The 16,364-nt window shown below is 27.3% G+C and overlaps 1 protein-coding gene across 1 annotated transcript; it reads right to left on the bottom strand.

Annotated features, from left to right (window-relative positions):
- Window positions 1-12,169: 12,169 nt before the first annotated feature.
- LOC113557501 lies at window positions 12,170-13,341 on the bottom strand. Its single transcript, XM_026963066.2, has one exon. It carries the CDS (start codon window positions 13,029-13,031, stop codon window positions 12,399-12,401), a length of 633 nt encoding a protein of 210 aa, XP_026818867.1. The 5' UTR covers window positions 13,032-13,341; the 3' UTR covers window positions 12,170-12,398.
- Between the last annotated feature and the right edge of the window lie 3,023 nt (window positions 13,342-16,364).

Genomic DNA, 16,364 nt, shown 5'->3' on the forward strand with positions numbered 1-16,364 from the left:
GTTTCAATAAATTATGGGATAGTTTATTAACCATGATCTGTCGTGAGTTGGATCAAGCTCAACTTTTGGACACGACACTACAGACGAAACAGCTATGTAATAAATTGTATACTATATGGCCATATGAGATGACGCCTTTGACGATTTTTACGGTAAATAGGTACATCATTTTTAATCCCGGTAGGTATTTGATTTGAATGTCAGCTCTATCAAGGTTTTTCGGCATTTTCCGGTATTGCATTAGATATACCGTTTCCTTACCATAATACCGTAAGCACTAACGTCTTAGTCATCAAGATCGAAATGAATATTATTTATTGTTGATTTTCTAAGTGATATGTACCTATGCTCTATGCACATAAATGTTTATACGTGAATATTGAAAAATTTAATCTTATTTAACGTATAACGAATAGACATAATAATTAATATTTATAATATGGCTTATTTTTTTTTTTATTGGTAGTTACCTTTATTAAATCTAATTAAATTTTTTTTTTTAATTTTCTGTTGCATAGACATTAGCTAATGACTAATAACGATTATGAAAAAACTTTGGAATGTATTCTTACAAATCGCATAGAACATACTGTGAACGGATAAACTAACAAAAATACATGGTTACGTCGTTGACCTTTGGGAGTAGGTATACAACTTTGTATTTCGATATTCGTATAATTTTTATCAGTTGAACTTAACACCTAGAATGAAACGTGTTTATTAGGACGTGAAACGAGTTATATTTTAACAGAATACACTATTTGATAACATACCTATACGATTGCTGATGTCAAAGGTTGTAGATATCGGTTAATAATAATTATACATGCCGAATATTTAATCGTCGTTTATTTGTTAGGATAATAAAAGTAAGTACCAATTTATGTAGGTTTATAAGATCATACTTGCATAGTTGCTTAACACTATTATAATTTTTGTACGATTGATCCGTCACAATAATAGACCGTTGTGATTAATTACAATGGAAATCGCTTAACTCCATTTATTATGAGTTGTGGCAATCATATTAGTAGCACTAAGTATCGAGTTAACAAGATAAAAGTCAATACATTTTTTTATAGGTACATAAAAAAATAGGTTGTAGTGTTATATGGTAGCGGCCAAACGTATGTCCAGTTGGTGACTCCTGGCGTCCTATCGCCGCCGACAAATTAAACTTAATATTTTAAGTAACGTTCACACACAAAAAGCGCGCAAATTTCATATACGTATGTATATATATGTATATACATATTATGATTAAATTAAATAATTTTTTGCGGATTCCATGTGAGTGAATACTAATACTATCGTGTAGAATTGAAAAAAGGCATTAAAACGGTTAATGAAGATATTTGTTGTTCCTCCCTCTCTTGTCCATTTTTTAGATTCGGTATTTACCTATAAACAGTACAGTTGTTATAAAATACCTTAAAGGATTAAGAATTGGAAGTTAAAAGATTACAACAACATAAAAAAATTATTTGAATTTATTTCATATCCCCCTCAAGAAAATCTTGTATACCTATATGCTTCTGACAGACCGTGACAATCATATAATGTATTACCTATATAATATATTAAACTAAACGCGCAAATATTTGTACCATTTATAAACGTGTGAGGATTAAATTATGTAAATTTAATAAATAGCCAAGTTCACCCCTCGGGTTTTATAAGAAGCATTTTTAACTTTTGAAAATAATACAAAGTTATATACAACAATTAATAAACCATAATATGCATATATATTGGATTTGGATACTGCAGACTGCAGTGCACCTACCTATACTTAGTTATTATTTTAGTCACTACACGTGTTCATAAACTAATCTAATTAATTTAAAATTTCGGATTACTTAATATTTGATAACCTAAAAGGTTATAATCATAGATATATACTAATTCAACGTTACGCCTATGGACTGCGGTTATAACTTATATACGCAATATTATATGTAATTTTTAAAATATAATGACGCGATAGAGCCATAGAGGTTAATAAAAGCTATAAATATGATGTATAACTACATATTAGTGAACTTTTAAAATCTAAAGTAAACAAGTAATATAACAAATCTAATATACCAACCTTGCCATTTTTTTTTATTTAGAACTTATGTATTACAACATGTTTTATTTCATAAAAGTTTATGACTATAATGATATTAATGTATTCTACTTTTACAGTGAAACCTTAAACTATCAATTTTTATAGTCTTATACTCTTATAGATGTTACAGGTGATGTCCGTTGTATATATACCTACAGGACTAAGACTAGTATTTTTTTTAGTCAAATTCACATATATGTTATATGTATATATTTAATGAAAATTTTTATTATTATGAAAAAAATATTCATAATAAATATTAATGTTTTACTTATAAATAACACATAACACATATAATCATAAATATATGCAATTAATGTTAAAAATATGCATTTACTGAATTTACTCATAATAAAGTTACGATATTAATATAATGTGGCCTACTGCCCGTGTTCATTATAGAAAGGGTTTGTTTTAAACGGGTCGAAATATACACAGGAATATCTATAATTGTATCCATCGGAGCATAGGCGCAATTTGAGTTTTAAACTCGAGGGGGGGGCTATTATAATTTGTATGTACTGTGTGTATGCTCTCTGAGATATACTTATATAAAGTGGGAAGGGGATATATACAAACCATTTGGGAGGGGGGTATATGATTGATTTTGAGGGGCTTAACCCCCCCCCCCCAAAACCACTAAAATTGCGCTTGTGCATCGGGGAAAGAAGCGTTCTTTAATTCAGCTTTCAATGTTTCACAGCATTATAACATAATTAGTTAATTATATTTAATTTAATGAAGAAAAATAAAATGGATCAAAACTTGGTTTAATTTTTTATACTAAATTTTTGTATTTCATAATACGACTAAATTTTAAACTGTAATCATAAAAGATTATTAATATTTCGACAATAATTATTATAAGTCAATACATTTTAATGGAGTACATAAAAAGGTAATAAAAATAAAGATCTGATGTTATACATTTATAATGTGAAGGCTTTTCTTGGTATGAAGATAGCAGTTGCGGATAACAGTTATATAGAAAGAAAATATTAGTGGTGTTGAGAAAATAATTGTAAAGGTTGAATGATTACATATAATCAAATTGCTAAAAATTCCTCCAACAATGATATGCATAATCTTATTATTGGCGTATGTAAATTTGTAGTACTTATAAAAAAAAAAAAATTGTGTATATTATATTTTTAAGAGATTTTGGTTAAAATTACTTACTTATGAGAAACTTTCAATTTTGTATCCAATTTTCGTAAAAAAGTGATGACAGACAAAAAAATAAAAAAACATACATAATATACATTGCTCCGCTCATAATCTAAAATTAATTACTTATAAATAGATGCTATAGGTATTAACTTATCACTGCATTAGATTTGAAACAATATCACAATAATCTTTATAATGGCTCTTGCTGTCCTTAGTGTTTAGATTCTCCAAATTGTTTCATGAAGCACTGCTGGAGTAACGATAAGTCGGTAGTTTAATTACCAAGTATAATAAATTTTAGTATATTTGACTAATCGTACTGTATTAATTTTATTGTATGATAACATTTTCTAAAGTTTACAGTACGTTGTTGTGCGCAGAAAACGTTTAGAAAATTTAACTTTCGGAGTGGGGGCGTTAATAAACCCGGAATTTATAAACCTGGACTGTACATATTAGGAACGTATAAATGTGGATCATACAAATCTGCACCGTAGAATTTTGTATGGTCCAGGTTTGTACGCTCCAGATATCTATGTTCAGATTTGTATGATCCGCATTTCTACGGTCCAGATTTGTATGGTCCACATTTATACGATCCAGATATGTACAGTCCGGGTTTATATGGTCCCGATTTATAAATGCCAGGTTTATACGTAGATCCTGGCGGTACTAGATATAGGCAAAAATTATACGTTAATGTATTTTTAATTACATATCGCGAAACTACGAGAAATTGTGAAAATGTTTCTTTATTATAGTTCCGTTAACGTATTTTCAGTAAATATTAAATAATTTTTTGACGTAAAAAGCATTTCGTTTTTGTTCTAACAGAATATTGATAATATAATTGGGATTCACGTATAAACCTGGAATTTTACTCGTTAATTTACGTTATATTATTACGTACATTTAACTTTTTAAATCGTAATTTCTGTCATTTACATAGGTATTACGAGGTAAAAAGTTGTTGTAACATAAATAAATAAAAATATATTATAATGTACCTGTTTGAATAAAGATATTGTTATAAATATTTTGCATGGATCATTATATATTTAAATATTAATGAATAATGTTAGATACATTAAATATGGATAGTAAACAATGTAAGTTTTGTACTAATCTGAAATTTATATAAATAAATATTTGTCAAATAATATATATTTTTTTTAATTGATCATTTTTTGCTTCGAATATTATAATGTGATGTCGTATGCTTATAAAATTTTTATTCTGTAAACTATAATTCTAGAAATACAATAAATATTTCTTTAAAAAGAGTAAAAAAATAATAACATTGAAATCGAATAATGTTTATTAAGTATATAAAATGTATACTTATATGAGTGATGAGTCTATATATTAACTAAAGATAAAATATAATGTAAATTATCAATAAAAATATTTAATTAGTTAGTGTTATGTTATAATAATTATTAATTACTCCTCTATTCTTTGAATAAAATTCTAAAGGATTTCTTGAAAACAAATTTTGAAATGACTGATTTGTTTTAAATGTAAAATATTAAAAGTATTATTTAACGTGATTGACATACTTACATTAAATGTCGATCACAAAAATAAAGTTAAGATATCTTCAGAATATTTATGTGTTTTGGTTGATCAATGATCAAAAGTGAAGTTATTATAAAAAACAATTTATTTTTAAGGTTCACATTTTGATTCAATGTCATGTTCATTATTATCATTAATGCTTTCTAATCTTAAACATTAAAAGGATATCGCCACAATTAAGGCTATACCTGATGCCAGACACAAAACGGGTATTGCAAATCACTCCTTTTATTTTTGCAATTCTCGTTCTATACAACGGTTTTACATTGCATTCCGGGATTTTTGAGAGAATGATTTCGATAAGTACCGAATACTGTTGAGTAAATTGAAAAGTCACTTTTTTTTTTATATCTGATTTCGCGACAAATCTGTTGGGAAAAACGCTTATTAGATTGTTCAATTATGTAATAATAATCAAACTGTTGTTAATAGCTATGAATAAGTCCATACCACTTATTTTCAAATCCGTCTCATAAAGCGATTCATTAATGACGTATAATTTTTGTTAGTGATGAAATTTATGAGATTATTACAATTTTCTGACCTGATAAACATTATGTAGTAGGTTAAGAATACAATCGAAAACGAAACTGAATTGTCTATAAAAGTCATGGTTTTTTTTATATATATGAATACCTAATATCTATATAATATTTATGTACTTTATGGAAACAAATGAGCACCGATATAGAAATTAATAATAATTACTCTCTCTCTCTCTCTCTCTGTATTCTATCTCCGCGATGATCATATAAAGATTTATATTATAATAAAATGATTTAAATATGTATTATGTTGTACGTCGTCCTCGATCGGAAATCGACACTAAGGACCTGAGGTATTTATATAGTTTTGAACTTTTAACTTTAAACTGACACTAAGATAATTGTACACTTATTAGCAGGGTTCGGATTTTATAGCACTAAAAATAAATGAAATATGCCCTATAATATGACCTAAACAATCTCAAAAAAGCGCTATAATATGCCTTAAAACATGAAAAATAGCAAAAATAAAAATGTATTCTGTTCATAATAAAAAAAAAAAAAACTTATATTTATTAACTAAAGATTATTTATGAATTAATAGGTACATTTATAATTAATTAAAAACTACTGTTTGTTTACATTTTGAATTATTGTTCGATAGGCCATATGCCGGATTATTTAAAAATAGACTTTAATATGAATGAAAATATGGGTATTTTTCATAAGTATACAAAAAAAAAAAAATAATAATAATTAAAATAAAATATTATATCATACAAATTAGCAAAAAAAAATAGCACCAAAACTTGAAAAATAGCACTAAAAACCTAAAATACTTCAAGTATGCAAAATATAGCATTATAAAATTTCATGTTTGGAGTCCCTGGTGCACAAAACAAATTTATAGGCTATAGCTCGCTCTGCTATTTTTATCTATATCCTATAATAATTAGCAAATGCTATAAAATTCAAGCCCTGCTTATTAGTGTTCGTATTTATATTAATACTTTACGCAGACTATCTTCTAATTGACTTAGAGTTGGACCAACTCATTTAGTGTATCCTTGGATGTGACGATAGATGCGAGCTCGAGGGCGCTGTGCTATCACTATATTATTTATATAGTATATTATAATATTGAGTACCTTTCCGTCTAAACTAAGGTGACAATGATAATATTTATAAATACGTTTATGGCATGAATTATATAATATTATGTTATTTAATTTCATAGTTTATCATAACCAGATTGATTCAGTAATACTCGGGTCTCGGACCTCGTTCAACTTGAAAACAACTTAAAAGATTTCTTAAGATGATTCTACTGCTTGCTTTCAAAATAATACTGATTCTACTTAGGCTTTATAAAATATAAATATATACATAAAAAACTCTAATTTTATCTGAAGTGTGCTATGGAGTTGAAACTTGGACAATGTAAAAAGCATATACTAACAAATAAAAAAATGTTGGAGAAAAATGGTAAGAAAATTTTACGGAGTAGTAAATGAAGAAGGAAAATGTATAACAATCAAATAGAACAAATTTTAGAGCGCTCGTGTGAGGTTTTGGTTTATAAGTTAACGATATAAAAGTTGCGGGCTAGCGTATCACTTAAAAAGTAGGACTAGACTATTTTCTGTACATGATTTAGACTTTAAAACTTATAAAATATACATGGTTGTTTTGATAACATTAGTAATTATTTAATCAAATTATTCTAAAATATTAAAACTACCACCAAACCATTTATAATATTATATTACATATTATGTTTTCAATTAATTTCTCATTTATTAATTAATTAATAATTGTTATTACTTTTATTTGACTTAGTTCAATTTTAAATACTTTTTAGGAAAACTTAAAATCGTGATTAACAAGATGACGTGATGTTATTATTATCGATAATTTAATTTAATTTTATTAAAATGTAGTGCTTTATTTTTTTATATAACGTAGAATGGGCACATATTTTTTAATAATTTTAACGCTTATACTGTAAAAAGCGTAAATAATTGAATTTTTCTTAACAGATCGATTTTGAATTGGTCGCGATCTATAATGTAGATGTGATAAATAATATATCTACACATTTTAATATCACTATAATATTGTGTTATATCTTTAATCTAGCCAGGTATATTTTTATCATATCCAGATAAATAGAAAATATATAATATATAGAATATTTATCTGAATAAAATTTAATTTTTAAGTATTTATTTATATTATAAACTTTAATTAGGTATTTTATATTTTCCGATTAAAAAATAGTTAATTTATACATAACACAAATTATTATTTTAATAATCATTTGTCTAAATTAATATTATTAATAAAAATGAATATATTAAATACATGAATACCTAGTACACTTGAAGTACTTAATTTTTTGATAGATACCTATATTTAAAAGATGATCTTTTTTATCTGGATAATAAGTACTGATTTTTATTTTTATCTAGAAATTAAAAATATTATCTTTGTACAATACTGTTCAGTATTATAATAGTAATATGAGTAGTAGCCACCCAGTTAGTAGGTATATCACCTGATATTGGTTATGTTATTTTAATACTATAGTTTCCGACCAACTTCCAAATAAACTATTTATTTATAGTTCGGAACCGGCATTATATTGATAGTGTGCTGTATGATTTGTGTGTACAGAAAACAAAAACAACAACTAACGACTTGTATTATTATTATTTTTTAAATATTGTATTTATAATAGTTAATATTTGTTTTATTTTTGCAGGCGATAAAAATTACGAATGAACGGATTGCGGAAACAAAATAGTGGAAGCTGATGTTGTTATTCATGGCGTAGCTGAAGCCACACAAAGCTGATAAATTGTTGCAATTTATTGTGATCACTTTTTTCCATGTAGTAATTTTTGGTAAATATTTTTCCATTAATTTTTTTGAATAGTAATAATTCTCAACAGGTCTTCTTGATAATGATTTAAAAAACATTTTACCGTTGCAGTATAAAAATATGTCATTCCAGTTAGACACAGATATTGAATTGAAAATATAATACATTATATTTTATATTTTTACATACCGGTTTATTTGTTTAGAATGAAAATGTTACTTCGTGTAAAATATAATTTTGCGTATAGTTGGTTTATTTTTACTTGGCTATGGTCCAATATAAATTATATACAGTATAGGTTTATATGACAAATTTATGTAATTTATTATTTATAATTATTGAGGAATAGATTTATGTGTAATAAAAAATAAAAATATACGTAGGTACATAAGTTTGAAAGTATAATTTATAAAATACTTGCTAAAAACTTGAAATTATCCGTGAACAATTTTTATTTTAATACAAGTCCATTAAATTTATGGAAAATACATTAAATTTAATTATACAAATGTGTATACAAAATAAAAAATAGTATTATGATCGTAAAACTTTAATATTTGTAATTTTTACTGTGTGTTGTATTGAATAATTATAATTTATTTTAAATGATTAAATGTTAAATTTTACCTTTTAGGTTTTAAAATATTTTTGAAATGTCTTAACGATTATTCCACATTAAAAAAAAGATAAGATTTTCATCTAAGTTTTCTTTGGAATTAGTTTATAATAATAGATATGAGAATAAATATAAAGTGAATTTCAAGTAATAATCATGTAATCTTTGTTTTAAAGTTTTACATAATTAGTAATAAATATAATAATATCAATTGTTTATGACGAGTCAGCACTTTTTTTGTTAGTACTTAATTGTATTGAGTATATTTTGAAAAACATACATTATAAGTTCTAATTTTTAAATAGAAAATATTATGATATGCACTTAAAATATTATAGGTAGATACCACAAATAACAATAATAAATACATGTAAGACACAAATTCACATTAATTGGCCCACAAGTTTACCATTAACAAACAATATACTTACTGTACGGATCATAATAAAAATAATATAGTGTATTACTATTGACTGTTATAAATAATATTTATGATGAATCTGTTTTGGTTGGTAGAAATTGTACGAGGTGTGTTCAATAAATACCCAGGCAAAAATTATTACAGAAAAACGGTTAATGTTATCGATAATGTTGTTATGCCAAAATAAACTAGAGATAATGACCATTATTTCAGTATATACTAATAATCATTATCTCAAATCAGTCATCGAAAATACGTGTTCAAAGTTGGTCGTTTTGTATAAAATCGCGATTTTACGATGGATAATATTACGGAGCAACGCGCGTGTATTAAATTTTGTTTCAAAATTGGTAAAAATGCTACGGAAACTTTTGAACTGATTAAATTGGCTTTTGGAGATGTTTCACTAAGCCGCTGTGTAACTGGTTCAAACGTTTTAAAGAAGGTCGGATATCCATTGAAGATGATCATCGTCCTGGGCGTCCATCATCATCAAAAACAAATGATACCATTGATCTTGTTCGAAACAAAATTTGAAACAGATTAACTGTTAGAGAAATAGCCAATGAAGTTGGTATATCAATTGGTACTTGTCATTCAATATTATCAGATGAATTGGGTATGAAAAGAGTGTCCGCAAAATTAGTACCAAAATTGTTAACGTAGGGGCAAATGGAACATCGCATTGAAGTGTGTTTAGAACTAAAAATCGGGTTTCTAATGATCCAAATTTTATTAAATCAATTATTACGGGTGATGAAACATGGGTATATGGATATGATCCCGAAACCAAAGTGCAATCATCGCAATGGAAGACCGCAAATTCACCTCGTCCAAAAAAATGTCGTCAGGTTCGATCAAACATCAAAGCAATGCTCATTGTTTTTTTTGATTTTTGATTTTTTTGGTTTAGTTCATTATGAGTTTGTACCTACGGGTCAGACAATAAATCAAGTGTTCTATAAACAAGTATTAGAAAGATTAAGAGAGAAAGTACGCCATAAAAGACCAGAAGTGTGGAAATCAAAGTCATGGTTTTTGCACCATGACAATGCACCAGCGCATTTAGCACTTTCCATACGTGCATTTTTGGCATCTAAAAATATACCAGTGGTACCTCACCCACCATATTTATCTGACTTAACACCGTGTGATTTTTTTTTGTTTCCGAGACTAAAAAGTACCCTCAAAGGCCATAGATTCGAAGACGTTGACGAAACTATCCATAATGCAACATAAGAGCTAAAGGCTATAACTATAGAGGAAATTCAAAGGTGTTTCAAAAAGTGGCAAGACCGTTGGGAGTATTGTATTAAAGCTAAAGGACACTATTTTGAAAGTGATCCATTTAAATAGTTTGTAAGTTTTAAATATAATTTGTAATAAATTTTGTCTAGGTATTTATTGAATACACCTCGTATGAGATGTTATACGAACAGGACGCTATACTCAGTACTCAGACATGTTGTCTCTGTCTTACTAACGTACATCATAATAAAATTTCGTTCAGCAGAATACATTTTTGATGTACTGATGTTAGCTTTAATATTGGAGTAAATTTAAATCAAATTTAAAAGTAAGAATATTATCTAGACAATAATATATGCTTTTAATGATATCCTCCTAATATAATAATTGTTCAAACAACATAACATGTATACAACATTTTTTATTCTGCTTATTTTATCACAAAGTACAATAAGCCCAAACTAACACTAATATAGGTATTAGGTACTATATAGTCTGTAATCAGTGATCACATTAAATTAAAGTATAATAATATATGTTTAATAGTCAATGGTGTACTTCTTATTATGTACAATGATTTACCAACCTTTACCATCTTCATTTTTCTTAAATAATTCTCAAAATCTGATATTTGGAAATTTATAACATGCTTAAACACTTTTATTTTTTATTTTATTTTATACAATATGCTTAAATATAAATAGTTATAGTAATTATACACTTAGAATATAAACTAATATTACAATACATACTAAAAAAAAAAAAACATACTATTTAATATACTAATTTTATTTTATTGATATAAAATTATAAATAAATACATAAACTCATATACATCTATTTTTTACGATCTGTGGTTTTTTTGAAACTTTGATGTACTGGAATTAATATAAATTTTCACGGTGGATCTAAATAGGTTAAGTGATGTTATCTATATTTTCATTATCCACCACTAACGGTTTATCTGTGAATTGTATTTTATTCATATTATATTACAGATATATAATACCTATTGTTAAATAGATTTAGTTAATTCGACCGGTATTCTTTCATAATTAACATTTATTTGTCGCTATGCATTATTTTATTAAATAAAATAATACATAATATTAAGCTGGTACATATTATTATGAATTATGATATATGTATTAGTTTATAATATATGCATAGACTTTCTTGTACAGCCATACGACTAAGTCAAAGTATAATATTATTAATATTATTATATTTTCCACGAATACGATTTCCATACAAACAATATATTAACCAATGTCTATTGTATTATTATACAATTAAAGCTTTAAATATAGTTATTGGTCACACTTTATTTGGTTCCAAGTTCTTGGCATTAACGGTTTGAAGCTTGAGATAACATTGAAAGTTCGTGTGTGTGATGTGATCCATATCAGAGTTGTATTATAATAACTATTTCAATTAAAATATCAATTTAACATAATTATCTTTATTTTTTAATTGATAATTGTTTTTTATTTTTGTTATAAATTGAATGATATTAAATAATATTCACAGCATAAAACATACCTGAACTTATAATATAACGTATTACCTAACACAAATAACAACATTTTATATTGTTTTTAAATTATAAAAAAATATCGAATATTTATTAATAATTAAAAATAACAATGGGTGTTGTACTATAAAAATAATTTTGTTATTTAAAAATAATTTAAAATAATTCGTTTAAAAATAATTAGAATTAGTCTTAAGTTTAACATTAAAAGCATTGTTTGACATCATGATCGACATACTTTATTAACGATCACAAAAATAAAAAATAATGCTTATCTGACATCACTATAGTTGTATATATTCGTTAATTGAAAGTGAAATTATTATGAAAAATATTTTGTTTTTTTTTTTTAAGGATCACATTTTGTGTCATGGTCAAGATTAGTATCCTCATCTACAGCATTTAAATATAATGTGATATCGCCACAACCAAGGCTATATCTGATGCCAGATTGGAATACAATGTTGCACACAATTCCTCTTATTTTAGCTATTTTCGATCTATATTGAAACTTTGATTTGTCACATCCAGGATTTGGGATATCGATATTAATACCAAACACTGTCGAGTAAACCAAAAAAGTATTTTTTTCAGTGCGTGATTTCATCACAAATCTGTTGGGGAAAACGCTTATAATATCATTCAACTGCGTGTCAGTACTCAAACTGTGGTAAATAGCTAGAGACAAGTCTTCATTACTTATTGCCAGATCTGTATTAGAAAGCGATTCTATTCGTTCGTTCTTGTACTTTACTTCGTTTGTCGTACTGCAGTTACCGCTCGAGCAAGTGACGCCACCATAGTTGGTTGTTATGAATTTGAAATCGATTGGGAAAAACGCTACTATTTCCGATGCGTTTAAAATGTACAATTTGTTGTTGGTGATCAAATCGATGAGAGGTTGACAGTTTTCAGACCTTACAGACATGCAGTTGATCAAAAGCACAATAGAAAACGAGACCGATTTGTCTATAAAACCCATGATTTATGATGTATATATTTTCTATTATATTATACGAAAATACGCCGAAACGGAAAATAATACTGCGTAGGTAGTACCTTCTTTATATTATTTACACGATGCGCACTTCAAGATATATTTTATTAAAACGACTTACTTATATTATATTAAATTGCACTCCGTTTTTAATCGCTGTGAAATATAGTACACGTAAACGTAAGTCTGAAGTCATAAAAAACGAACACACGACAGTCAAGACGTTAAAAGGCTTAAAACTACAGCATATATATGTATAGTATGCTGTTCTAACCACGACACTAAGATAAGTGCACACTCAGTACTCGTATTTATAAAAAAAAATGTTAGGTGGGCCTTTCTCCAATGGACTCAGAATTTGCATATACATGCGGGCGAGACGGTTGATGCGTCGGCGCTGTGTTGCTACGCACTATATGCATATGCTATATAGCCTATAAAGTTCCGGTCCATCCAAATTGAGGCAACAACGATAATAATCAATTACTTACGATCTTTTCTGTATATTACAACCGGTTTAGTTCGTTCACGTTTGAATATTTTACGGTATAAAAACTACTTAAACAATTTCTCACGACCTATTTGCTGTATGTTTACCTATTATAATATGCGAATCTTACGATAAAATGCAAATTTATAGAATGTGAAACAGTAAAGTGGTCATATCTGTTGTGTTGTAAATCACATAACTGGGTTCACCCGAATCGACGTATCGTTCTAATTATTTATAATCATATTATAAATATATATTCTATGAGCAAATTGTTATTAAGTTTAAATAAAATGGTGCCTACGATGTTATAGCAGGTATGGTGTTTAGTTGGGGGAGGGGGCATGAGGGCCTAAGAATAATTTTTTTCAAAAATTTGTATTGAAGTTCAGAGTGTTTATAAAATATAATCATCTGCTTTGTTAATGTTTTTTCAATAGGACATCCATTTTGTCAACTAGCAGTCTCATATTAATATATATCCGTAAAGTGAACATTTATTTTGTATATCAAACTAAATCGTTAATTAAATAGGTCTATATTACAGCGACCTAAAACCATGTTAGTTATAAGGCAAAATTATAATAAAAAATCAATACTGTTTTAATGATTAAATGTCACGGACGACGACCGTAATATTAATATTACAAATATAAATATATATATATATAATTAAACGATGTTGATAACAACAGTCGTATGATAATATAAATAATACAAAAATGGGCGGTGATACATCTGACCTGGTACTTGTTCTACTCCGGGTCGAAACGCGTTGTACCATACGACGTGCCAAAAACTTAATGTCGCGTTATCAAAACTAAATACGCGGCGGTTATAATTAAAAACGAGCGAGCCGGCACAAGATAAACGGAAGAAGTCACGACGGGTGTCCAATGACGCGTATGTCTCATATTCGTACATGAACAATAACAAAGACAATGCTGTGAAAAGTGACGCGCATAAAGTTGTCGAGTAGCGAAATGACCAATGATGGCGGCAACACACAAAATGCCCGTCAACGGATTACGCGACAGAGCGTTGTTCACGTGTCTCGTTCAAAAACTCGTAAAGGTGTCGGTTGTCTACACAACGGCTCAACGGACAACAATATAAAACAGCCGTGAGTGGTGTAAAATGTCGACCAAACGTGCCTACTACACTTACACGGCGCCACAAAACAATAAAACACGTGACATTAATCACACAAGTTTTTTTAAAATTACCTACGTTACATGCGTACCGTGCGATAATCAAAGGGTATGGTACTTACTCGACCACGAAAGAACGCGACCAAAATTCACCGTCGACGGCGGCGCAGGCGCAAAAGCGATCGGACTCTGGTGAAACCAACTAGCTGACGCGCTCTAGTCTTGTCTGGCCCTAACGGTTTACGTGAAATTAATGAAGATCGTATTTACTACTACTTACTTGAAATATTCTGTAAAATTTTAGGACGTGCAGTTTTTAAATTAACTATATACATAGAAGACGCACACTAAAAAAAAATATTATTGTGTTTAAATACAAACCTTAATTTTCTTCAACTATATCGTGTTTAGTGTATTGAAGTATCTTATATTTCATTCAATTTTAAAATAACAATTTCATTTCATCAAGCCGTTTATTTTAATTTCAGTTGATGATTAGAGGCGTACTAGTGTTGAGTACACATGAACGATTTCATTTTTAAAATATATAGTTTATTTGTATTGCTATTAAATATATTAAATAAATTTACATCTTAATTTTGAAAAAACTATTTAGTATTAAAATATAAGAGAAAGATTGATTAATAAGTTTTGAGTTAAAAAAAATAATGTTAAAGGTGTTAGAAGCAAGTTTTGTGTGAATATTTTTGTTATTGGTGGTTTCTGCGTATGTTTTATTTTGTGCTGACCATGGAAATCAATTAAAAACTTTAGCTGAAGGTATATTTATATGTCTTAACAATAATATTAGTTCAATAAGTTTATGGTTTTTTTTTAACAGTTCAATTTAGTTACTAAAATTTGCTATAACTATAACGTTTTGATATCACCATTATAAATACTTACAGTTACAATTAATATTTTTCTTTACAATATTGATACAGTTTAAGAAAATTAAGACATTTTAATTGAATTATTTTATGATTTATTTTATAAAGATTTAATCAATTACAGCGGAACGGGTGGGTGGTGAGGGGGTTCTAGGGGTTTTCATAAGAAAATATGTGAAAATATTCAAATAAGAATAGAAAGCTTGATTTCATTTTATAATTTGACTATATTTATACATACAAATGTATAATAATGTATTACATTTTTCACTCCCATTTACATGAAAAAAATAACAATAAACCATAATAATCCTCGTAATATTAATTGTATAATAATTAATAACAGAAATATTAATATTTTATTTGAATTCGCATATAATATACAAGTTGATTAGTGTTTGTATTTATTCTGTCCTCACTTTTTGGATCAGTTAAGAAGTAATAATAATGGGGGAAGTAAATAACAATGTTCTACTATTTTAGAGACAATGAAAATACAAAAAAATACTATAATAATAATAATAATAATTGAATCCTTTTCACATAGTTGCACTGCATTTTTTTCATATCTTTAGTTATCACTATTGATTGAATTATATTATTATGTATTATTATCGTTTGAATTCAATCAAACGATAATAATTGGTACATATTTATTTTCACTATGGCGGTCTTCTGCACAGGAACGTACCTATTTTGCCTATACGTAACGCCGTGTTACAATTGATAGAATAGTGACTACAAGAATTACGATTATTGCTTCAATGACTCCTGATTTGGTATAAAT

Source organism: Rhopalosiphum maidis, chromosome 1 (genome assembly GCF_003676215.2).
Source record: "Rhopalosiphum maidis isolate BTI-1 chromosome 1, ASM367621v3, whole genome shotgun sequence".
NCBI classification, from domain to species: domain Eukaryota; kingdom Metazoa; phylum Arthropoda; class Insecta; order Hemiptera; family Aphididae; genus Rhopalosiphum; species Rhopalosiphum maidis.